The sequence below is a fragment of the Strongylocentrotus purpuratus genome, unplaced genomic scaffold (genome assembly GCF_000002235.5).
Source record: "Strongylocentrotus purpuratus isolate Spur 01 unplaced genomic scaffold, Spur_5.0 spur5_scaffold_10, whole genome shotgun sequence".
Lineage (NCBI taxonomy): Eukaryota > Metazoa > Echinodermata > Echinoidea > Camarodonta > Strongylocentrotidae > Strongylocentrotus > Strongylocentrotus purpuratus.
In genome coordinates, this window is record NW_022145595.1 from 4,030,658 (window position 1) to 4,058,002 (window position 27,345).

At 36.5% G+C, this 27,345-nt stretch overlaps 1 protein-coding gene across 7 annotated transcripts in view; it reads left to right on the forward strand.

The window, feature by feature from the left end:
- The window catches only part of LOC585077 (cGMP-dependent protein kinase 1), a 113,109-nt gene that overhangs the window by 64,258 nt on the left and 21,506 nt on the right, over positions 1-27,345 (forward strand). For all 7 annotated transcript variants that reach the window (XM_030979249.1, XM_030979250.1, XM_030979248.1 and 4 more), the window contains exons 5-8: positions 19,332-19,498; positions 22,092-22,205; positions 26,152-26,257; positions 27,143-27,284. In XM_030979249.1, the coding sequence (XP_030835109.1) occupies positions 19,332-19,498; positions 22,092-22,205; positions 26,152-26,257; positions 27,143-27,284 (529 nt within the window). The remainder of the gene's footprint in view (positions 1-19,331; positions 19,499-22,091; positions 22,206-26,151; positions 26,258-27,142; positions 27,285-27,345) is intronic.

Below are 27,345 nucleotides of genomic sequence, written 5' to 3' on the forward strand. Positions count from 1 at the left end.
AGCGCCTGGTATAGTAGAATGAAATGAAAAGATAAAGAGAGAGAGAGAGAGAGAGAGAGAGATGGAGAGATGGATGAAGAGAAAATGAAAGAAAGAGAGAGTGAAGAAAAAAAACCTTCCAACACCGCTCTCCCTTGCTGTTTAGTACTCATCATCTACTGGAACCCAGAAGGACGTTAAACCATGGACCTACTAACATGTAGCTCCATGGTTAAACTCATTAGCATGATGTTAAAACGCCCTTCTATATCTCAACACAAATTCACATGGTTTACCTCCGGTAATGACCGCCTCCTTATTCTGTTCACGCACAGCACACTTATTCTAATTAAGTTGAAGACATTAAGTACCTCCCTACATGACAAAATCCCTTTGGTCCGAAAAGGGTTTGATATATTATACATTAGGTTTAATGGTGATGAAGTTTCCCTCCATTATTGCTCGTCCATGTATAGGCTGCATCCAGGTGTAGTTCAGTCCAGGGCAAAACAAATCCCTGCTTATAATTGGAGAATAAGATTAGATTATGTAATTAACACGATGATTAGAGAATGCAGTAATATTATCGTACTTAATGTTCATTTAATCCATTGTACAACATAAAGTATAGCGATATGGTGATTTAAATAAAATTGTGTTTGTTTTGCTGATTTACAGTGGTCAGTTATTTTGGTAAATTACAAGAATTAGCTTTACGGAAACTTATTATAAGACGCTTAATTATATTACTTTATATATATATATATATATATATATATATATATATATATGATGAATTTAATAAAAATGGTGTTGATTTTGCTGAACTACAGTGGTCAATTATTTTGGTAAAGTACAAGATTTAGCTTTACGTAAAATGACGCTTAATTGTATTACTATAAAGGACAACTGAAATCAGTTATCTTACAGGTTTAAGGTTTTCATTTTAGTTACAATGTTTTCCAAGCCTGGATGGAACAGGTTCCAAAAATAGACGATTGAAAGATGTTCTAGAATTTGGGAGCATTACGAAGCAAGCTACAGGTGAAAGTGAAAGCTAAGGGGTGTGCTAATTAGCCGCTCGTTCCTCGAGTGAAGAATCATCGTAGAGATACAGCGAGGAAGGGGATGGAGGGAGGATGGAGGTAGGGATAGATTCGTAGTAGGTCCATGGATGGATGGAGGGAGAGAGAGGACAGAGGATGGATGGGAATGATTTATCAAAAGAAGGAGAGAGTTTAGAGTTTATGGGGTGGAGGATCAGAGGAGGACGGGAAATCGAGAGACACAGATGTAGAACAAGAGAGAAAGAGAAAGAGAGAGAGGGGGAGGGACGAAACGTTGGATAGTGAGGGAGACCGAAAAGAGAGGGGTTCAATAGATAGATAGGTAGATAGATGGATGGATAGATAAATAGAAAGATAATGTAGATGGATAGATCAATGGATGGATAGGTAGTTTAATTGAAAATTACTTTTAATCAATCACCGTCTAAACCAATAGTAAATCACGAATATTGAAATTGTTCGTTATTTACTGTTGGCATTTCATCAATGCTTTTACTTTAAAAACATCCAGGCCTCACCGACATCGACTCTGCTGAACGGTATTGACTAACCTAAATGGCATTAACGAAATAGCCGAAAACAATGAGATTGAAAAAAGGCACTGTCCACGCTGAGACTACTTTGTCCGCATGCACGTGCATAAATCAATTGAATATTCGAAATGTGAGCTCTTTAAATGTCACGGACTCTCTTAATCAACAGTGGAATTGACATCTATATGGTTAATTCGAATTTGTCTTGATCGACGCCGAGTATAAATGGTATACATACCCTGTTATATGAGATTTAACATGAAAATCCTTTGCTGTTTATATTTAGAAAATACACTCCATTAATGATAAGGTAGCGTTTCTTTCAAAGTGTAATAAAATTCAGGCATACTCGTTTCGCTTCATTCTTTACAAACCTGATAACCTTATTTCATCATGGGCAGGTAAAGTCGCTATTTTTAGGAAATTTTGAATAACCACTTGAATCATCATTTTAACAGTAAATAAAATTGAATCAACTCCATCCAGGGACCAAGCACTGAAGATTGTTCTTTGCAATTAAGCTCGCCATATACAGTTGATTCCCATTAAAACTTGCCAGCCATAGATTGTTACCTTCGAAAACTATGCTTTGCAAATTGTTGACATTAATTAGAGTGATATTAAACAATGTACACCTATATTGTGGTGCGTCACAAGTAAGTATAATGGAGGAGGGGTGGAAGAGAAAGAAGGATAGAGGTATAGGGACGGACGGACGGAATTAGACAGAAACGAAAAGACAGACGAAAGGGGACAGATTGGTATTAAAATGCTGTTGTAATTTTTCACTGACTAACAACAAACCCTTGACACTTGACTTTTAAGTAAAAATAAATAACTAGATGATAATTAACCGGGTCATTAAGCATGCAATAATTGCTCACAATATCCAATTAATCATTACAAAAGCCTCCATTGCGAATGACAGACTTGCTTCGGTGCCAGTCCTGGCCCTATGCTTACTGCGGATTAAAATCTACTCATCAGAAATACAGCGGAACTTCATGATTAATTGGGTGTAAAGTACAATCAACTCAACGTATTCATTTATTCATGACATTTTCATAAAGAGATTTTTAAACACATATCCACACATCAACAAAACTACACAACTAGTATACAAATATACACTGCCTTGAGAGGTTCTGGTTAAAACTATGCGCAAGAGGTGACTCCAATAGTACTATTTGCTGAGGGGCGCAGCCCCGAAGCAAATGGTACTTTTGGAGTCACCGAGGCCCATAGTTTAACCAGTACCTCGAATAGAAGGCATGGTATATTTGTTTTATATCCTGCATCAAAAAATTATTAAAAAAAAAAAAAAAAAAAAAAAAAAAATTTTTGGGAAGAAAAAAAAATTTGGAACAAAAAAAATGTTAATTTTTATCTAAAAAGATTTTAAAATATTTTGTTTTCATTAAATAAAGATTTGAAGAAAAAAAATTGATTCAATTAAAAAAAAAATTCACAATTTTTTTTCAACTCCCAAATAGTAAACCAAAATAGTACTCTCATATAGTACTTTCTAAAAATAGCTCAAATATTTTTGGTCATGTGACGAGCTCTCAACCAATCAAAAGCCAACAAATTTTTGATGCAGGATATAATAAATCCTAATGATGGTGATGGTGACGATGACGATGACGATGATGATGATAATGATGGTGATGTTAATGATGGTGATGGTGACGATGATATTGACGGGGATGGTGGTTGTGATGATGGTGATGGTAATGATGGTGATGATGATGATGATGGTGATGGTGATGGTGATTGTGATGATGGTGATAGTGATGATGATGATGGTGATGGTGAATGTGATGATGATGACGGTGATGGTGATGGTAATGATGGTGATGGTGACGATGATGATGACGGTGATGGTGATGATGATGATGATGATGATGGTGATGGTAATGATGGTGATGGTGACGATGATGATGACGATGATGGTGATGGTAATGATGGTGATGGTGAGGATGATGATGACGGTGATGGTGATTGTGATGATGGTGACGGTAATGATGGTGATGGTGACGATGATGACGACGGTGATGGTGATTGCGATGTCAGTCAGGGTGTCAATCACAATCATGGTGATGGTTCCCATCATTCGTGTGGCGCTATGTTTTTTTGTCTTTTTAAACACTCATAGACGTGGGCTCATCGGCAAATCATATCATCGGCGATGTATAGACAAGAATGTTTAAGTTTATAATTTATTTGAAATGAAACAGGAGAACTAACAGACAAGGCCTGTCCCATATCTTCATCTTCTCTTGCTTTGAGCCCTTGTCATATTAAAATGTCCTGGTTTCCAATTAATTTGTCATATCGAGTTATTGAAGCAATTAAAATAAAAACGGTAATTATAAAATGAAAACGGCTTAACACAGTACATGCATTGTAAGGCAGCACCGTCACGGAATGACGAGGGCTAACTGCACTTAATTTATATCCACCACTAATTAAAGTATGGAACTAAATTATTTAAAATTAATAGATTCTGTCAAAATCGACTTGATATTATGATCGCCATTTACCCAAAGTTACAATACTGCTCTCGAATATAATAATAGTTCAAGAAATTGACTGTTGTTAATTAAATTGTTTATTAAAACAGTATGATATTCGAACTAAGTTTTGTTGCCTCATAGAAATTAATACGGCTGAGGAGATTATTTTGATCAATTTCAAGTTGCAAAATTATGAATAAGAATTATACTTTGTATTACCATGGTTAAAGAAACTTTGGCATAACGATATATTTAAACGCATTAAGCAAATAATCACAAAGACGAGAACATAGTAACATATTCGCAACCCTAATAAATCAAATAAAAAAGACACTGCTTGTAAACAAAGAGCGCTCTAATCCATAAAGATGTTACACATCCCAACGCTCTGCAATCTGATCTCCATTTTGCATGTTATGCTTCTGTTTCCATGGCAACTGGAAATCAAGACGTAGGCATTTTCCGTGGTTTTTTTATAAATTGAATGGTCTTCGTGTATTCTGCGAGTAAAAGCTCTGTTCTTGTATGTCGCCGTCCTGAAAAAGACGTAGGAGATTTTGGCGATTCAGAAGTTTAGTTTTGGAAATAATTATGTTGAATGAGTTGAAATGATCTGTACATTTTCGACTAAACCTGTTAACTGTCCATATAAATCAATTGCATCTTAAGTAGAAATAATGCACTATAGTGTTATGTTATAATTGCAAAGCTGATTTCCGTTTGCATAACTTTTGTTGGAAACAATCAAGTACAATTTTCATTGCAATTCCAATGAAATGTCTAGAAATAAGAGCTTTAAATTGAATTTACATAATTCTGATTCTTTCTGAACAGTTATTATCTGTCTTGCCTTCATGCCATCCATAATGGCTGCTACATTATTATTGGATGATTTGCTATTTTATCTAATCAGGACAACAACAAAAATCAGAAAGCAAACTCGTTATTTGAGACTCATTTAAACTGGACAGTTTTGTCTTCTTTTTCTAAAGGACGGCCTCCTTTACACCTCATTAGGGCATTTATATTTGTTTTGTGGAAACGAGAATACTTCGTTACGTTGCAGGGATATATTTTTGGTAGTATAGGTAATAGAGTTGTCGTGGTGTGGCGGATACGTCACCAGACTGTGTATCAGATGGTTCGCGGTTCGATCTCCGTCGCGGTACTTTGGCAAGCCATTAATCTACATTTGCCACTCTCCACACAGGTGTGGTAAATGGGTACCTTTCAGGGATTTCGTGAATGTTTTTAGCCCCTAAGGGCAGCCGGGGTAATAACATTACTTGTAGGCGGCATGAACATCCCCTGAGAAGGATACATGTGCTATATAAATGTAGCTAATATTGAATTGAATCAAATAATATTATGAGTAGCAATACGGGAATTTGGGGGGCTCTTCAGTCGATATGGTATATTTTTATTGTTATTATAATTATCATTAATATTATCATTAATATTATTAACATTATTATCATTATTATTATTATCATTATTTTCATTACTATACGTTTCTAGCTAACGAGCGTCTAGAGACTAGAATACTGGTGCTTTCGATGGCTAATGAGAGAAGTATAGCCTTATGCCTATTTAGTTTTTTGCTTGACATGTGCTAATTAACATACGAGTTTTGCGAGTAGAAGGGGGAAGTAAAAATACAGCACATTAATGTCCAAAGAGACGTCAAGAAAATGTCATTTACATCAACTACTGAATGTAATTATTATTTTACATCTATTTGCTATATTTTCTAAATTTGGTCAAACCATGACATTCTATAGATTATTTGCTAAAGAATAATTTGAAAATTATACATATACAAATATACTGTTAAAATACACCTTCATAAACATTAATGAATGAGTTAACATTGCCCAAAGCGATTTAAACAAACTATGTATCTTTCTCGAATGAACATAATCAAAATTGGCTTCATATACTGTAGTAGAATCTAATCGTTTAATATCCTGGCTTTCGAGATAATAGTTTTGGAATAAACAGATAATCAAGATACTAATATACAGGAAAAATCAACACGGGGTTAAATATGGGGGTGGGGGCGGGGATCCTCTTGCCACGGCGTTTGTTGCCTGCATACGTTTGCCTGGCGTATTGACAAAAAGGAAGGGAAAGCATTCTATATAGGAAATCTTTGAACTGTTTTGTCGACTAGCATTTTGACTTGAAATATGTTAATGAGTTCCTTATAAACCCAACTTATGCATGATTGAAAAGCTTATGCCTCCCCAAGGAGGATCCATCCATTTGTATTTTATGCTAAAAGCAACCATGCATAATACACAAACAGAAAACTGGTTTTCGTAAAATATTCACACTTCCGGCTTTGACAATGACCTTTTTTCATTTAATTTTGTCCACCCTGCCTGCGTTTCAAAATTATTATCCCCATTATCATAACCTTATCTATGAATTCACACACACAAAAATTCTTTGATACACAATGTATTATCGAAGAGTTTTTACGAGGCCTCGTTTGATGTCATCAAGCCTGGACGTTAAGGTCAAATACAATTTGTAGAGGCCTTGAAATGATCAGGGATATTGCACGATTCGATAAACAGACATACTAAACTTGCGCTTTATCATTCCCGTGTTTAAAAACAAAAACGCATATTATATGCATAATTGCCTGCCTTAGGCTTCCATACCAATTTGAGTGCTTTTCAACGAATTTGATTGGTCTATTTGAGGCTCTCCTTGCAGGGACTGCTGGTATCACGAACTGGCTATTGTTCCCAAGTGCACAATAAATATATATTTAAAAAATTGAAATAAAGCTAAATCTGGAAGCTTTACACGCACACAATGTTCCCTTTCACACTGACATTGCCCCCTTCCCCTCCCTGCCTTTATAATCATTGCGCCGCCACTGTTCATATATAAATAGATTTGGCTAGCATATTTGATTTTTTTTCTTCCGTATACTCCCGTAGTTTAAATTTTATTTTGTCAAAATACCAGAATAGTTAAATATAAGTTTTGTTAAAGCATGCCCAAAAAGGAATGTTGAGATTTAAAAAAAAAAAACGGCAACAACTTTGCAGTCATTGTAGGTATAGTTACCCGGTAAAGGCTGGAGATATGATTCCTGTCAAATTGCTTAATAGCTGAGGGATTTCTTTTCAAGCAATTATGTTATCACTGAAATGATATCTCAACGCTTCTTTCATGACAAATGTTCACAACATTACAGTAATACACTGTCGCTCATAAAGGTGGAATATTTTAGTTTTACCCCATTTTATGGAATTATTTTAAAAATTATTTAAAAATAATAGATATAGATAATAGTATACATTCTCAGATTTTATTGAATAATAACTTGCCAATGTGTGTTTTGCGGAACTGCTAAAGCATGTGTATGCTACTATGCTTATCAACTAGGGGACCTATGCCCTTAAGACTACACCAACAGTCCTTTTCAGGACTACACACCCTCAAGAAAGATTACCGAGAGTCCTTTTCAGGACTCCTCAACCCTCCCTCTCTCTCACATGATGCACCCGCAAGCCTATATCTACATCACCATGCCAGCCGATACTTACAAGCAGCATCAAACAAAGTTTTATAAAGTGCTTTGTCATTTCGTCAACCGCCACTCCATCCAAAACAAGAAAAATACCAGCTCTTTACATGACTACACCCCCCCCCCCCCCTCGCCTCATCAACCACCACCATCTACCCATATATTTTACGCGGGTATTATACCACTACAACATGCCAAACCACTGGACAACCAGGGTTTAACGACCTGGGTTGTTAAAGGTAAAGACCAGTATTGGAAACGCCCCAATTTCAAAAAATGAAATGGAAGCTCTCATTACCAATCATGTGAAAGAATATGTTTTGACTAATACATGATGATAACAAATTTGCCAGGAAACCGCCTACTAATTCATATATTTGGTAAATTTGTTTCTCTCATGGTCTGTGAGAGATATTGGGTAGTCCCATATACATCTTTCTGTGTATAGTGCTTGTAACTTTACGAAGAATGGGCCAAATTTCTTATCATTTTGATGATTCCAGAACCTTGCAGATGCTAGATGCTAGATGATCAACCTTTTCTGATCGATTCCACAACGTTTCTTTCACAATGCAATCGCATGACCATAACTGGTTTTTACCTTTAACATCGAGTGAGATCCCATAAAAGCTCCTTGATTATAGCAGGGGGTCATTGACAGATCGACTGGATTAATAAGACGTATATCATATAATCTAATTTACTGACTGAAACAGATACGTGTATGACAGAATAATGACAGATATCTCCACAAACACAAGACTTGAGAAATATTTTTAAGAATGAAATATAGATTAATACCAGTTCACCTTTTTTCCAATAATAATCAACAATCTACAACAACAACAAAATATATTGAAGGAAATTACTGTGGGAGCATATATCTTTTTTTTTTGTTGCTCCTAACTTTAAAATCAATCAATTCCGATGAAATTTCTGTATGACGCAGTACTTCAAGCATTGCTTTGCAAACCCATTCATACATGATTTGAAAACAAATATTAAATATCTGCGGAGTATACAATCCGAAGCGATGCGGAAACATGTCAATTCAATTTCCAAGAAAGCGTATATTGTAACAATGGCCAATGTTGTCAGCACACACCGCTATGAATTTACGAATCTTGAGCTGCATTAATGAAAAGGTCTTTAAATCGATTGAAGCGATACATTTCCAAGCCCACTCCGCCCTGCATACAAATATTTCTAGCAAAACGTTTCAGTCAGAATATTGATTACTTCATTTATATATTTACAAGAAGACCAAGGATGTGCCTTTTCAAGTAGAGACCAATGCAAAATCGATTTTGTATCGGGGGTGGGAATGAAATAGCAGATGACTTTATATTCTTCAAACACATGAAATTGTTTAGTGGAATCCATTATTTGTATTGTTCTGAATTCATATGCAGGACACGGAGCATAAACAAAGGAAAATGGTGGGGAAGCTAGGAGGTGTATGGAGGGGGGGGGGGGGGGGTTCAATTGAGACACCTAATGTATTTAAATACAACCTAAATCGACTTTCGTGTTTAAAGCTGTCGCTGATTTTTAAACACCAAGGTCGAAATCAAGGTTTATACAGATTGGGAAAGTACGTGAACACATACAAGGGTGGCATTATCTATTACAGGACTGAGCCAACAAACTGAGAGATAGAACTTGGCAGCAATTACTCAAATTTAAGGGGGAAAAAACCTACAAGGAACATCTATTTGCAGCAATCATATAGTCACATTCTCCCCTCCCTTCACTTTTGTCAATATTTTATGATATTCCCCCGAAGTCAGAAAACATGCGCGCAAAAAACAGGTACAGCAGAGCTTTAAACAATTTGCTGCGATCAGCTTAGAAACTCTCACGAACCCCAAATCACAAGTCCAAAGCAGTTCTAAATACAAAAAACAAATCAAATACATCAAGTATCTTTACGGTGACGTGAGTTTTCTGTCGTTTTTCTAAAGAAACGTAGTCCTTTCTTGCCGCCATGAATGCTATCGGTTGACTCTCTCTCTCTCTAAATCCGAAAAGGGTCGAAGATCTAAGGATCAATGATGTTCGTGGATGGTGTAACGCGATAGCTTGTCGAGAGCGTCATCGAAAGCGTTGACGGTTACGGTCTCTATTCTCACAGCGGGTCTTCCGCCTATCATTGTGAGAGAGTGATGTAATGGGATGAATAATGTTTGTAATTTAGAAAACGATCTGCTTCCTTTTTAAGGAGCATAAACAAAAGCAGTAGAGAAGTATTTGGAATAACTCTGTGTGTAGCTAGATCTTGATATAAATGTTAACAACAAGAAATAGAATTGAAAACATGTCTTTCTTTTAAAATTGATAAATAGATGTATTGTATGTTTGTATGAATGCTTGATATGAACTAAGTCTTCATCTTTAAGGTCTGAATAAATTCTTCAGAAAAATACTCTGATCCGTAAATTTGGATGAAAAAATGGTAATAATCGGAGAAAAAAACGATTCTCTGAGAATGTAGGCCTAATGGAAAATCCCATTAAAGCTAATCATGATAATGTTATGTTTCAGATATATTCGGTTTTTCAACGTAAACCGCATGAGGGTAGCAAGAACACCATACTAAACCACTGTGAATAATAACGGATGTGCCACAAATGTCATGGTAGTGGAAAGATTCATATCGCAAACCACTAGAGACATGCGGTTATCATATTTCAAATAAAACGAATCAATATCCTCTGATTGTCTCCTCCCTATCCCACACCCCCGCTATCCAGTGACAAGACAGTGTTGAAAAGTTTTCTGGCACATGATTATAATATCATATCTATTGATTATGAAAGGCTTTTTTGCATGATTTATTGCAAAATCTTGCGACTATGGGAAAGCGATGCGACTTATCTACCATTACACAGCTGTACGTATCTACTGCATAACATACAAGCCCATGGGCGTTCTTTTGTTTCCCAGCATATTACATACAATATAAATCATATTTGGCATTCGATAATCACGTGATATATGCAAGCACTCATGGCGCCAAAACAGATGGACGCTTGTATCCTATGCCGTGCTTTATGCGATACATAACAGGGGGTGTTTCACAAAGATCCTATAAGTCGAACTTATCTGTAAGTTGGACTTAACAATTATGGAAAGCCGTTAGCATCTCTGAAAATAATTGGTAAGAGTTATTTTTAAAAGGCACAAAATGTTGATTCAAATCACTCATATTTTCTATTATCAAGGAGATTTCATGTTCTTGATGTGGAATTTATAAAACTTCTAAAATACTTGAATTTTCACCTTTGAATATATTTTATTTTAAGGTTACAAATGGCTCTCCATATTTTTAACTTAGCGTTAAGTTCGACTAAGGATCTTTGTGAAACACCCCCCCCCCCCCAGAACACTTCCAGTGTGCTTCAGTTTGTATAGTTTGTATGTGCCCCTGGCTTTGTTGTAAATGAATTGAAGTCTAATTTAATACTTGAATTTTAAGTTATTTCCCAATAAAATCAAAGAAAACGTGAGCATAGTATTTTCTATTAGAGGATATTATTGATACTAAGACAGATTTAAACGCATGCAAGCATACATGAATACACACATTACTTACATTTATGTACGTAGTAACAATCCATAAATAGTATATTTATAGACTAATTTGGTTGGCCGATATTGTTAAGATCGTGCATTCTACGTGGTTACGCAGATAAAGTGGATGAAAAGGGTAGTACTAGTAGAATGAGACAAAATACGAATGCATATCGATGATACCACTCGGTGTCAAATTTACAGTACAAGTATTCTGTTTTTGTGTCAGAAAGACGGAGAAAATGAAAATGGGAGAGAGAGAGAGAGAGAGAGAGAGAGAGAGAAAGGGTTGGAGGGGGAGGGGAGTAGAAGAGATTGTTCAAAAGAGAGAGAGATACCGATATATATAAAGGAAGTTAATGGGAGAATGATCGAGAGAGAGCAAATAAGACACAGAAAAAGGCATAGAGTAAGAAGGAGAAAGAGAGAGAAAGGGAGAGAGAAAGAGAGAGAGAGAGAGAGATAACGAGAGAGGGAGGGGGCGTTGAAGAGAGAGGACAAGTGGAAGAAATGTCTTTTTCTTACGATGAAAAAAAGCAGTGCATAGGACTTCAAATTTTGTCGAAATCGCTCTAACTCCGTACCATCTGAAATTTACAATTCTTTCTTATTACAACGGTTTTTATTTGATATGCTTCTCCATATTCCTAAAACAATTCATATTAATTATATTTTACGTCCGTGATATTTTGGCAACATCATTGCTCTCAAACTGAACATGATGATTCTAGGTCAGTGTTCTATATATCAGCTATGCCATAGGTTATAATTATCCCTGAGGAATGTGGTAGTTTTCATTTTATTTTCATATAGGGCGTGCACGTTTGAAATTTAGAATGTTTACTCTCGCGGAAAAAAGACTCAAAACAAAACTGAGATAGAGAGAGAGAGAGAGAGAGAGAGAGAGAGAGAGTGGGGGAGAGAGAGAGAGAGAGAGAGAGAGAGGAGGGGAGAGGGGGGGGGAGAACAAAAAGAGAGTGGAGGTGGATATGACCTAAACAATCATTAAATTATTTTTTAAAGAAACATATACATGTTTAGCTTGTTGCTGAGGGTTCTGTCGGGTTGGATGGGATTGTGTGTGGCGGGGGGGGGGGAGGGGGAGAGGGGATCTGACAATTTTAGAGTAAATTGTCAAGTATTCAATGTTTGCCTATTTGTAGAATTGCTGCAGATGAATTACGCGTTGCTATGCAACATGTATAAGCAGACCTTACAGGGCAATTACATTGTATATTTGTATTACATTTCATTGTAGTGTATTATTAATCAGTAATTAGACTAATTAAGTTTGCTAGAAGTGACACACACAGTCATGTGTAACGTCGTCTAAATTATACATGCCGTAGATTTTGCATTTAGATGATTACTTTACATGTACCGTAGATTAATCATACAATGCATGATGCAACGGTGGTTAAAACTAGTCGACGAAATTCAGTCGGATGTACGTGTTGTGGAATAGATGACATTAATCATTGATAAGAGTAGACTTGGCAGGGGAGTAGATTATAATGGACCGCAGTGCAGATGACCAGAGGGGGTGAACTTAAGAAGAAATATAAAGAAATACAATCGAGATATAATGCAAATATAAATACAACATATACAAAGAGAATTACAAATGGAACAAGGTAGACACATAGTGACAAATACAACACGACGGAGGAAGTTTGCGGAGAGAGAGAGAGAGAGAGAGAGCTAGTTGTTAATACAAAAGATGTTCAGAATTAAAGGATGGAAATGAAGAGAGAGACAGACAGGCAGAGAGGTGGGAAAAAGTGGGGGGGGGGGGGGGGGGGGGGAGGGGATTGGGGGTAGCATGCGGACTTGCATAATTTTCTTCTCAATCATTACCTCAAGCCGCGGCTTTGGAACCCAAAACGTTTTACGCTTGGAGATCTTACAAATCACCCCCCCCCCCTTTCTTTCGTGGTCGCCCATACTAATATTAAATATCGCATCAGTGTATGAATAAGCAGCATTTGATATCACAAAGTGCCTGTTGCGGATGCCTGTTAAAGACGCTCCATAATTCATCATGCCATGCTCTGTTTCTGATATCCTCAATAATTTTATACATTTCAAAGAAAGTCTTGAGTTCTGGAAAACCCCAAGGAATTATCCCTGCCATATGCGAACCAGAAGGGCGTTATATCTTTGCTACATGATATTAGTTAATACCTTCCTGGCTCTCAAGAGATGATAGAACTGACATTTCAGCAAAGACAGATAAAAATGGACTTCTAGGAGTTTGATAAATCCCTTCCCCCGTGAATCCATATATCTGGGTTAACGCTTTTTATGGACTTTTACTTTGAAATCAAATTTCGAAAAAGATTTTTCTTTCTCTTGGAGTTGTGCTAAATCACCCGATTGTTTTGTCCCTGTCATAGTCATATGAAGAGTTTAATTTCAAAAGGAGCTAAATCCATCTTTGTAACTTCGGAGAAAAAAGAAATTGTTTATCAGATTGTGTACAGGGGTCCATGGAAAAGTGATATTAGAAGTTGCATTTTTTTCAAAATTGCTCCCAAAATTTAGGCAATAATGTTGTTGAAAGACGGGTACTTAAAGACCGTCAATACTACTGGGCCAGAGGGTATTATACCACACAGCGAGGTCACTGACAGATGGCTATCGCATTAACTCAGCTCTCAACTAACGTAAGAAAAAGAGGATCATGGGGGACCCACGTGCACCGATTGGGGAAGTTTTCTATATAGAGAGAGCAAGTAGCTACAAGTAGGACAGTAGGGCTTTAAGTGAACAATGTTCTGATATCAATAACTCAATTTTCATCAAAAGTGGATTTAACTCCTTTTGGAATTAAGCTCTTCATATCAAGATGATTAGTTTAGAATAGCAAAATGGGGGAGGGGGCAGCGCTTGATTAAACCTGTGCTTCCCGGCCCTCAATTTTACAATGATTGAGATGACTGTCTCCTTCATTGCAGTCTATCACATCAGACAAGAATCCTTCTTCTTTTAAAATTGAATTATGCCACGTCGAAAGTCATTTCGAAAGTCAATGATTTCACAGACGCTGATGATCATAATGATATCAACATTTAAGTCGGGTTTCCACCGCTTTTGCATTACGTTACTGCATTTGTCACCAAAAAAGATTCCATCTAGAAAATAAACATGATAGTGGAATTTAATTTTTCAATAATCTATTGGTGTTATAATTGATATAAAAATGATTTTCTGGGTCATAAAAATTTGTTTAGGCTCAACCAAGAACAAAAAGATATTTGTTAACTTTTTGGCATGAAACAAACGTAGCTATTCTTTCATGAATTAGTCTTTAAAATATATGAAAATAATTGTACTAAAGTAAAATGTGATGTTTATTTGCAAAAGACTCAATAGGGATAACTATGGAATTACATTTTTTCAAATCGCATCTTGAATAATTTCAAATGACTTCCGTATCTTTATTGCGATATACACTGCTTAATTATGATGCGACCATTTCAAAATAGTGGGCCTTTTTCGTTTGAATTGTCTGATATGTTGACCTGTTTATGGTTTCCATCGAGAATACTGTAACAGATTCATAGCATCATCTTTTGATTGGTTCTTGGTTCAGGGTTAGTTCCTGACAGTATGAAGATTGCAGCAGTGCGCCCCACCTTGAAAAAATCCAATTTGGACAGTGAGTGTCTTCAGAACTATAGACCTATCTCAAATTTGTCGTATCTGTCCAAACTCACAGAACGAGTGGCTTTCTCACGTCTTCGCACATATCTTATTGAAAATAATTTAATTGATAATTTTCAATCTGCCTACCGCCCACACCATAGTGTGGAAACTTTGCTAACTAATCTTGTGGACTGTGTCCTCTCCGAAATGGATAAAGGTAACATTACTTTTCTTGTGCTACTTGATATGTCAAGTGCTTTCGACACTATTGACCACACAATACTTGTTAAGAGACTACAGTCTCTTGGGGTAACAGGCACTGCGTTGCAGTGGTTTTCATCATACATTCATAAAAGAACCCAATATGTCTCTGTAAATAACTCTCAATCTGACAAAACTTATCTTTCATACGGTGTGCCACAAGGGTCTGTTGGTGGCCCGTTAATGTTTTCTGTTTACCTTGAGCCAATCAGTACAATAATTAGAAAGCATAATATAAAATATCATTGTTACGCTGATGACATTCAGCTTTTCATTTCTCTACATCCTTCCTCAGATGCAATTGCCGATGCTAAGAGAACTTTAGAAGCCTGTATTCATGACATGAAAGGCTGGATGGATTCCAACGGTCTTAAAATAAATGAAAATAAAACTGAGTTTATCATTTTGGGCTCTAAGAACTCTTTACTGAGAGCAAATCATACTCATTTAAGCTTGCATCTAGGTGACAAAGTTCTAAAGCCAGCCTCAAAGGTCCGTAACCTCGGTGTGATATTTGACAATAATATGTCATTTATTGAACATGTATCTAGCATATCAAAGTCTGTAAGATATCAACTGCGGAACCTTGGGTTCATACGAAAATCTCTGACTCAAAAAGCATGCGAACAATTAATCCATGCATTAATCTCATCCCGCTTAGATTTTTGTAATTCTATTCTATTTGGACTCACAAAACAGCAGCAAGACAGACTGCAATCCCTCCAAAATTCCAGTGCAAGACTCCTTACTTTCACACCAAGAATGTCTTCTATTACGCCTATATTACGCTCTCTTCACTGGCTACCTGTCCAGAAAAGGGTCCACTTCAAAATTATGTTACTTGTCTATCGGGCTCTCCATGGAATCTCGCCACAATACATTAAAGACTCACTACACTCCTACAATCCAACTCGTACCTTAAGATCTGGAAGTGATAATTTGCTGCAAATTCCACGTACCCGTCATTCATGGGGAGACCATGCTTTTTCACATGCAGCAGCCAAATTATGGAATAAGCTTCCCTCATCACTTCGCTGTATTGCAACATACTCTGCCTTTAAAACTCGTCTTAAGACTTACCTATTCCATCTGTAACCCAGTATTTCCTTAAGTTGTATAAGTTTATTTTACTAAATCCATAATTGATATGTTTTTTGTATATACATTTGAAATTAATTAGTTATCACCCTTTAGTCTCATTGGCTGCCTGTGTGGGGCCTGTTGGCCTCAGATGCTAGAGCTTCTGTGAATAATGTGCTGACTGGGCTAGTCCCTTAAATTGTCAGTGAACGGAGCAGCTGGAGGGCACCGGGCCCCACCAGGCAGAGCTGACGATTGAAATGGGTTATAACAAAATATCGCAAAAAATATTGCAAAATTATTTACTTTACTTGTATCAAAGAGAACTGTTGCTGAGCTAGCGCCATGAGCGTCCCTGGACGGTGTGTGCGCTCTATAAGTTTACACTATTATTTATTATTATTATTACTTCTCCAGTGTGAAGGTAACTGGATACAAAATATCGCCCGATTTTCAACAAGAAAGAAAAATCTCAATTAATACGGCAGTTGAATTGTCTATAGAAAATTTGATCAGGTTATCTGAGAAATACGTGTATAACTTCGTTTTCATAATGTAGGCTACGCTTGGCTATGTGCTAGCAAGAAAGTGGGAATTTAAAATGCAGTAAAAGGTCAGCGTTATTCATCATTGTAATGTGTTTTAATTACCATTAATCACGTGTGTTGGAAGCATGTCCTCTGTATGCGTTCGCCTTTAGCAGTTGGCATAATTTTTGTTATTCATTTAGTATTCAACCTTGGGTTATCTTTGTGTTGATCAAAGACTACGAAAGGATCACGCTTGATTGAATCGTGCTACACGGAGCGCGAACTTTCCTTAAATCTGTATACATAACGTTATTTATGAATATAAATAGTAGTAGTAATAATAATAATAATGATGATAATAATAATAATAATAATAATAATAATAATAATAATAATAATAATAACGACAATGATAATGATAATAACAATGTTAACAATAATAACGGTATGGTATGGTATGGTATGAGATATATTTTCCGAATCACAATATAAAATTCAATACAAACAAAATAGAAAAGTACATATACAAATCAAGAATATAGTGAATGGCTGGACAGCCCTCTCGTCTATGTTGACATGACAAAACCATTCTTCCCTGTGGTACAGAAATAATAATAATGATAATAATAATACTACTTCTACTACTACTACTACTAATAATAAAAGGTTCGCCCTCTTAATGCTCTTATAGATTGAAAGCTTTATTTAGTTCTTTGTTGTTTCTCTGTTCGAGGTATGCATTGAGCGAGAAATGCGAACATACACAAATAAGAAGTTGGTCATGACAGCGAAGAAACGTCTACGTGACTCCACTACGCTACCAAAACCAAACAAAAACAATCGTTAACACTGCTACCTATTTCCATGTATATTACACATGTTGAATGCGTGCAATGCGTTTGTTCGCCTTTTCACTAAGAGCAAATTGGTTAATCATAACACACGTGAGACGAAAAACACATGTATTGGCACTCACGGCTGCCACAGGAAACATGCTTTTTAAAACGGAAGGAACACTTACACGCAGTGAGTACAGCCACCTTCGCAGCATCGCATCTTCGCGGTTTTAATGAGACACACTCTTCCCGTTGCCTAGCAACCGCATCCACCGTTGATGAGAGTGTCAATAGAGGCATCATAGCCACGTTGTACCCCTTAGCAACGCTCCGTCGTGCTTATTAATCGTAAAGGGTTAATCTTATCTTTTTATGGGTATGTTTGTTGGTAGTCATGTACTCGTGATTGATACGCCTACATTCAAACTCTACGGCCCGAATTCACAAAGAAGGTTTGTCGACAAACCTTGGTTTTCGTACGTCATTATGAAGCGTTTTGCGCGTTTTTTACAAACCTGGATTGTAAAGAACAAAAGGAGGTTTGGCGAAACAAAAGGAGGTTTGAGCTCAAACCTTGCTTTGTGAATTCGGACCTACATGAACAAGTGCATTTTAATGCCTATGAGTTTGTCTTGCATGACAACAAAATAATGCTAATATACTGGGCGATTGATTTACATTACAACGAAGTAGTGCGTAGGTGCAGTGCTTCCACGTTCGTGTACACATGCTTATGATGAAATGCGTGTTGGCATTTAATATGACGACACTCTTTCAAGTGAATGTAATCATAAACTTCATTGTTAGCTGAGAATTACGTTTATTGGCACAATAAATTCAGTTTACTGTATATTAACGTGAAATATCCAAATAATTGCAATGATAAATGTTATTGATTGAATTATTTTCATTTGAACAATGTAGTATTATGATTTACAATCATTAAAGTCACTGTCGTTATTTTTATTGCATCACTGAAATCTCATTTATTCATTTTAAAGTTTACAGTGTACACATTGATCTAAAAAGTATAATTAAGATCAGATATATTAGACATACTCTAATAATTTTATATATTTATTGCACGAAGGCATATTCATTTCACAGCAAAGTGGATTGATATTTAAATATTTGGCTTTCTACTGGTCGATTACACATTCTCACAAAAATTACATTCGACATAAAACAGAGACACGAACTGATTATGATGATGATGATGATGATGATGATGATTTACAGCATACGTATGACCCTGATGCAAAATGGACACTTTACTCAATATGTTTTTAAGATCTCAACATTTTTAGTGTTACGCACCTTTTTTTCAAACCAAAGTTTTTCAGATTCCTTTCAAAATTTAATTGTTTCCTTTCCTAATGCGTATGATTACACTATCAGTTATGTTATGCCTTGGGATCGTGTAAGATCTCCGTTGCAACGTGCACCACTTTTATTGTATATCATATTAATAACCTAATTTAATGATAATTATGATCGCAAATACTTTCGAAAAATCAACCTACCGGTAAAGCAATTCCAATGAAAGCCTTATGCGTCACCGTCTGGAATGTGCGAACATTGCAATGACGTATTTCATCATTCGAATAATGATGGTATCTATAATTAATTCAAATTACCATTGAAGTCGCGTGTAAGTTGATTTCTCGAAAGTCTTCACGATCGTGCGAGGCTGCAAAATTCATTGTTTGATATTAAAATAATTATTTCTCTTTTCTTTTTCTTTTTCTTTTTCAATGTTAGGTCCAAGCAGGTTATCCGTGATGCCATCCTTCTCAATGACTTCACCAAGAACTTCGACAGCTCACAAACCCGCGAGATAGTGGAGTGCATGTTCCCTATCGACTATAAGAAGGGCCAAATAGTCATCAATGAGGGCGACTCAGGAGCACACTTCTACGTCGGAGCAAGTAAGTCGTGCATGGTCATAGTATGGTTATTGGTACATGATATTCTAAAAATGTTAGGTTTTGGGTTTCGAACTCGTTCTGCATATATTCATTATTGAAACACTAATTGTACATTTGAGCTGATATTGGACACTTTTCAAGGGTTATATTTCGAGAATAAATGAATGACCATTGATTAATTACACCTTTAATTAACACAGTAATAACGTGAAGGTTATGATGTTTCTAATAACAAATCGTGAAGCAAAAAGTATGAAGCAATCTTCGGTAGGTTACGTCTGTCATTAGCAAATACTGCATTTAACTTACCATGACGCACAATGAGCAGCAACACCCACTTGATTATATCGACAAACTGTTGAATGATTATGTTTTTATTGCCAGTGGGGTCACATCTGGAAAGGGAACAGGCTTTTAAAGCCTGAATGTAGAGAAAAGGGACCGCGAAAAGGAACGGGAAGAAAGGAAATAACAGAAAAGGGATAACATAAAAACATGGCTATCTGGAGGGAGAGAGAGAGAGAGAGAGAGAGAGAGAGAAGTAAAACTATTTTGAAAAGGAGAGTAATAAGAGAAGGATTCACAGGAGGAGTTTAAAGGATGCGAAGACGTTTATAAGAAAGGATGGGGACGAAATAACCAAGGGCTTATTAGGGAAGGGCAATGACCTGAGCACCTTTTCATCAAACGTATTCCTACTCACGTAAAATGCAAATCAGTTCTGACTTTGAGGGAATACTCTCAAGACAATGTCCCAAATCTTTCAATTTGTTTTCCCATTTGGAAACCTGAGAAATATAACTCGAGGTTTCTGCCTCGAAATTCATGATTTTATCCGCGAAGGAGCACTGTTCTACTTTTGAGTGACGTGTTTGCAATTTTCTGCCAAATAGACATACGAGCCATGTACTTCAATTCAATACAAGCTTCGTAAGTTGTATATACTAACAACGTGATTTTCGCTCGTGTACATTTAACGAATGTTTAGCCATGTACTTCTTTTAAGCCAATTTAATACAGGCTTCATAATTGTTGTATATACTAGCAACCTGATTTCCGTTCGTGTACATTTAAAGAATATTATTATTTGGGCATGATTATGCAATTATTGGCAATGTTGAATTTCTACTGCATATAACCGTAATCTGTTACACAAGGTCGGCATGATAAATTAGGATGTTTTGCATCGAGAACAGTAACGTATATTTACACACTCCCCCTCATGTCGATGATAAACCGATATGTTGCCTTCATTAGTGTAATCAAGTCAACACGCTAATTACTAACCAGCGTTTGCATGCAGCGTGCCATAAACTAGTCACACAATGAACCATTGCCACTTTAAGGACAAGAGAGAGAGAGAGAGAGAGAGAGAGAGGGAGAGGGAGAGGGAGAGGGAGAGAGAGAGAGAGAGAGAGAGAGAGAGAGAGAGAGAGAGAGAGAGCTGTATCCATGATCTACGAGATAAGCCCCATTTCACATTGCAGACATATTCTATATCTTTGTTAGATGTGGATGGACTTATACACGTATAATTATACTCTTATACACTCGTAGTATGTTATGACTCTTATAATTATATCACCTCACCGCGTAATGTATATGATATCATCATGATACAAAGAAAGGAAAAGTAATGTTTATAATTACGTTTTAAATTATATTGGAACCTTTCCCATTAATATTCAACAATCATTTTGAAAATTCGGAATATACTTGCAATCAGATGAAAAGTTCTAAGCAGGGAAAAAAAAACATCAATATCATTAATCGTATTAAAATCGGATTATACGGATTAATGTCAAAGTATGGACGGAGCTTCACCTGATTGTTGTTCAAATAGAGACTTTTGGCTCCCACTACTACTAATGACTGTAACTTCAGATATGAGAGGAAGATAACAATGTGGTCATACCGACTAAGAGACAGCGCTAGAGGCGGGGGGGGGGGGGTGTAATGTGACATCCCCCTCAACATTTTCTTTAGGCAAATACATACCTGATTTCCACATACTGAGACTTTGTGGAAGCCATGTCGGGAACTCATTTTACTGTAGAAAATCGATCTGAGGAACTTACTCTTTTTTCCTTTCTTTTTCCCTTATTTTTGTTGTTGTTGTTGTTGTTGTTGGGGCCCTTGGGGGATATTTTTGCGAACGTTTGGCCAAATTCGGTTCAACCCCCCCCCCCCCCTGATGTTGTTAAGGCACATTAGTGAATGTAATGTAATGTAACATTTGGAAGAAAATTTATTGTTTAGTGATAGGAAACGTGTCTGTCGCGTATCTATCTATCACACTATACAGGCACTCAAACAAATGAGGTAATACACGGGGAACACCTATGATAGAGAAACTACCACTACTGCAACTACTACTACTACTACTAATGCTGGTGCTGCTGCTACAAACACCAATTACTACTCCCCTTAGCACATAAACATCATCATCATCCGTCCCCGGGCGGGAATTAAACACAAGGTCCATAGACGCAAACATCATTAACGTGTAACCATGGTAACAGCATCTTTTGTCTTCATTTTTTAAAATTTCATTTTGTTTTATTTTTGCTTTTTTCCTTGTCTTTTTCTTCAGCGGGTACCCTTGAGGTGAGCCAAGGTGATCGCGTCCTGGCCACTATGGGACCGGGAAAGGTCTTCGGGGAACTGGCCATCCTCTATAACTGCACCAGAACAGCCACCATCACTGGTATGTATTATATAATAGTCGTCCCTACTTTAGTACTAGCACGTATTCTACTAACATTTAAAGAGAAACTGGAGTTTTGGTAAAGACGAAAAGATATGTTTGTACTTTCTCATTGTCTTGAGTCAGTTTGTAAGAATTACATATATAGTAAAAAAAAAAAAAAAAAAAAAAAAAAATAGCTGAAAAGTTTGGAACAAGCATTAAATCTTGCGTGTATTCACAAATACTCATTTATGTGAGCATTGAATTCGATCTCCAGGAAGACTGAGAATATTCTTCAATTTGTATTATTCCAAAACGTTATAGAATACAACCTTCCTATATGTACTACATAATCAACCTTTACCTTGCAATAATTGCTTCGAGACATATATTTTTCATTCACATTGTTATCGCGTGACTAGAGCTCAACTTTACATTAAAGCCCAATGCTGGGTCTCTGCCCGGGTAAGGATGCCTTCCACAAAATTAGGTTAGAATGAGGTTCAAATTTTCCAACTGTTCAACTTTACTTAGATCCGGCATCAGGATTCATTTCATTGTATCAGTAGAATACAGTTAATGTACGCAAAGTTGAATAAACCATAAACAACACTTTTTACTATTTGAAAAGCAGCCCGTCATAATTATGTTAAACTCTCATTTTGATTTGTTTTTTATCAAGTATTATTAAGCCTCATAAAACAACAATGAACATTTGACGTAATACAATTAACAAAATGTATATAATTAAAGATGATAACAATCTTAAAAGGATATTTATATAATCAGAAGAAAACAAAGTATTATTCCAAAACGTTATAGAATACAACCTTCCTATATGTACTACATAATCAACCTTTACCTTGCAATAATTGCTTCGAGACATATATTTTTCATTCACATTGTTATCGCGTGACTAGAGCTCAACTTTACATTAAAGCCCAATGCTGGGTCTCTGCCCGGGTAAGGATGCCTTCCACAAAATTAGGTTAGAATGAGGTTCAAATTTTCCAACTGTTCAACTTTACTTAGATCCGGCATCAGGATTCATTTCATTGTATCAGTAGAATACAGTTAATGTACGCAAAGTTGAATAAACCATAAACAACACTTTTTACTATTTGAAAAGCAGCCCGTCATAATTATGTTAAACTCTCATTTTGATTTGTTTTTTATCAAGTATTATTAAGCCTCATAAAACAACAATGAACATTTGACGTAATACAATTAACAAAATGTATATAATTAAAGATGATAACAATCTTAAAAGGATATTTATATAATCAGAAGAAAACAAATCCCGGTAAATCCGTGCAGTTCTTCAATCCACGCCACGCCGCTTTTCTCAAATTCTTTCTCTGCAATGAAACATCATTCTGTCGCTTTTCCTTGCCCAAAGAATTTTTAGGTGCGTTCACAAATTGAAGCGACTAATAATATGCCTTTCTCAATCCTTCCACTCAGTTTAATTTCACAAGTATTGCGCTCCTATCGCATTTGTCAATCTGCAATTTACTTTATTTTTGTTTTAGTAGCTATGCTGTTCCCCTCTCCATCTCGATTTCGACCGCACTTTTCTCCCAAGATCAAAACAAAATCTACCGTGGCTGCTAAGAGGGGTTGTCATGGTTACGCTTCCATTGATGCATATTGCTTGGAGCGACAGCAGCAGAAAATCGATGAAAATCTGTTCGGACAGAATCAAGATCAGTTGAAACATGAATCAAGATTAATGAAACTCTTATAATAACCTATAGGTGGGAATCGTAAGAATGTAAAGACTATCATAGAGAATAAATAGAACAGTATTGATTGTATTCAATAGTTTTATATCTTGAACCAGCTCTGATAAGTTTCGGATAACGACGTGGGCACTATGACGTAACTCGGATGAGATCGGAATCTGTCATTTAAAGGCTGAATACCACATGAAATATCGCAAATAAATCATTGATTCTAGTTCGCTTTTATAAATCTTGTACCTGACTTCATTTGCGGCGTATTACGATATGAGATTTACAGTAATATAATAATCGCAATCTGTCCTTTGAATGGTAAAAGAAAGCGAATCATATCTTAAACAGAACGTCATCGATTTTACTTTCATTCCTAGCCTGGACGATCGAGGCCTTTATAGCTTCCATTTGCGAGGTGTTTTCTTTATACAATGACCTAGAAATGGTCTGAATCTGATCAGTTTGATGCAAAAAAGAAGGAAGGAAGGACTTGGCATAGCTCGCCAACGTCGCGTTGTAATTACAGTTCTAACGACCGATTAAAAATAGCGTTATGGCAATATTTTGCATCTCAGTATTGTTTTGCCTCTAGATCAGGGGCGTATCCAGATCTTGATCTCAAAGAGGGCAAAGGGTTTAGAATGGGAGGTTTGTGTTACTGTGGGAGGTTATGGGGGGGGGGTCGCCTAGAATTACGTATCTTAGGAAGAAAATGTAAATATTTTGAGAATAAATATATACCCTTTGTATGTGAATTGATTTGCAGTGATTTCTAATTAACCCGCTTACTACCAATGAAGCATGCCTTTTTCGGGGGGGGATATGTCAGGAGGGCACATTGTACCCCTGCCCCTCCCTCAAATATTCATGTGCTCTATTTACATCGAGCATGTTTTCAATTTTGTCCAGGTCCCTTTTCATTAGTCTTTCTCTTGACATTTACATTTTAACCAACCATATGGGACGTCATCTGATATCTGCCCGAAAACATTGGGGGAGGGGGGTTGTGCCCCTTCATATGAAGCCCATAGTTATAATATTAATTTAATTTTCCATGCCTGTACCGATCCTTACAGCTTCTAAATTTGTGACCATCATAATTATGCAAGTTGTTTCCTGTGATCCATTTACCGATATTGCTATTGAAATCACTCATCTAATTACTTTCGCGCCATCTCATTTTATTTTCGCGCCATCTCATTTTCGCGCGGTTTCCTCGTCGGCGTCTGCACACCAAAGCCGAACACTTGCAATGCGAGCAAGGAGAAAGAGGGAGATACTATTACCGAAATTACTCCTGTCATCGACTACACATCAATGCCCTCTAGATATCTATCAAATCAGCGAAGAAGCGTCAGGAACACATCGCATACAATCATTTTTCACACTCCTCACCTCCCTCAAAAGAAAATAGTATTTCGAAAATGTACATGCTCTGCGAGACTTGGAATTGTAAGGTGAATGAATAGCATTTTATGCATTTTAATAGTAGCTTATTTTTCTACCCCTCTCTATATCTGAGACGACATTGTCTCCACGGCGTATCATTATTTTTTTGTTACTCTATTATGGTGTTAATGGTCAAACGAATCACTATAACTAGCACTCGCCATCAGTGTTACACGATGGATAACATGCTAATTAACGCCATTAATACGATGGATTACGTAGGGGATCGTATAATATTCTCTTTACGTGTTCTATTTTAATCTTCATCTCTCTCTCTCTCTCTCTCTCTCTCTCTCTCTCTCTATCTATCTCTCTCTCTTCTCTCTCTCTCTCTCTCCCTCTCCCTCTATCCCCTTTTCTTTCTTCTTTTGCCATTCGATTATGTATAGCCTTCCCTCCCCCACAAAATATTAAAATAAACATGCTGGAAGCGCTAGCAGACTAGTATGATCGGTAAACAGTTTTTACGTCATTTCAGATATTTACAGCGATTTCTCAGATATCACAATCTAAGCGACATAAACACATCTGAAATATCTATCTTTCAATACAAATAATCCAATATCCAATTTGAACAAGTTTCATTCGAATTTCCTCTTTGCTACCAGAACTAAAGATTATCTTTCAATATTAATTGGAAATCAATTATTAGATAACAAAACGATACAGCATATCTATCTTATAAAACAAGTAAAACAAACGCGTTCTACACATTTTGTGCCAATTTATTTTCGCAATTATAACTATACAAATATCTTCTTTTATTGTGTATTATGCAGCCGTCACTGACGCGCAAGTATGGGCGATCGATAGAAAAGTGTTCCAGCTGATCATGATGAAAACTGGGATGCAGCGCCATGAAGAGTATTTCAACTTCCTTAAGAGGTAAGCAAGAAAAAAGAGGGTTTACCTAGACTAAATATTTGATACAAAAATTGAAAGATCCTCCAAAAGAAGTCTTGTACGCAGTCGGATAACCAGATTACGATTTAAATATTGACTACCATTTTTGTTTTGCTTTTTTTGGCAAGTGTGTAAAAAACTGGCATCTTTTGAACAGACCAGACATAAAAACGCCTCTTTTAGGGTTCGTAGCAGGCCTTTCAAGATCCTATACGCGGTGTTTTATGGTATTGTTTATTTTTTCAATACTCCTTAACCGTTTGCCTAACAATGGGTAGGGGGGGGGGGGTAATGTCATACATTCTTACTATAAACAAATAAATTTTTTAATTTGACTAGTACCCTTTAAATACTTTGTCTTCAATTAAACCTACCAAAATGTCTTACAGAGTGAATAATTAAAACACTATCTTCGTACCTAATTCCGAAGCATTTAACTCCTAGTATCTCATTATAATACTCCAACTTGTTTCACCCACAGTGTGTCTCTCATAACTTTTGCAAATGACGTACACACAACATTTGCCCGTATACAAGGTGTATCATAATACTATCTTGATAGTAATTCATCTGTATTGGTGATACACAAGTGTGTAGCTTTGAAGTAAGATCCAAAGTTTAACTTTTAACAAACCTATACCTTAAGCCTATCTGTACTAGTTTACAGGAGGAATTAGACCACCCTACAAGGTCACTGACAGGTGGTTATCTCATCAAATCAGCTCTCAATTAACATAAGAAAAAGAGGATCATGGGGGACCAATGATCACCGATTAGGCATTGTTTGCTATGTTAATAGAGGGCGCAAGTATAGCTATAAGTAGTAAAGTGGAGCTTTAATATCTGACATTCTTGTTTCTTCCGCAGTGTGCCTTTGCTCAAAGATTTGTCTTCCGATAACCTCTTCAAGTTGGCGAACAGTTTGGAAGTAGACTTCTTCCATGAAGGTGAATACATTATAGTGGAGGGCTCCAGGGGAGATACCTTCTACATCATTAGTAAGGGGGAGGTAAGTTTGTGTCACAACTTTTATTTTTATATTTGCTTTCTCCCCCCCCCCCCCTCGCCCC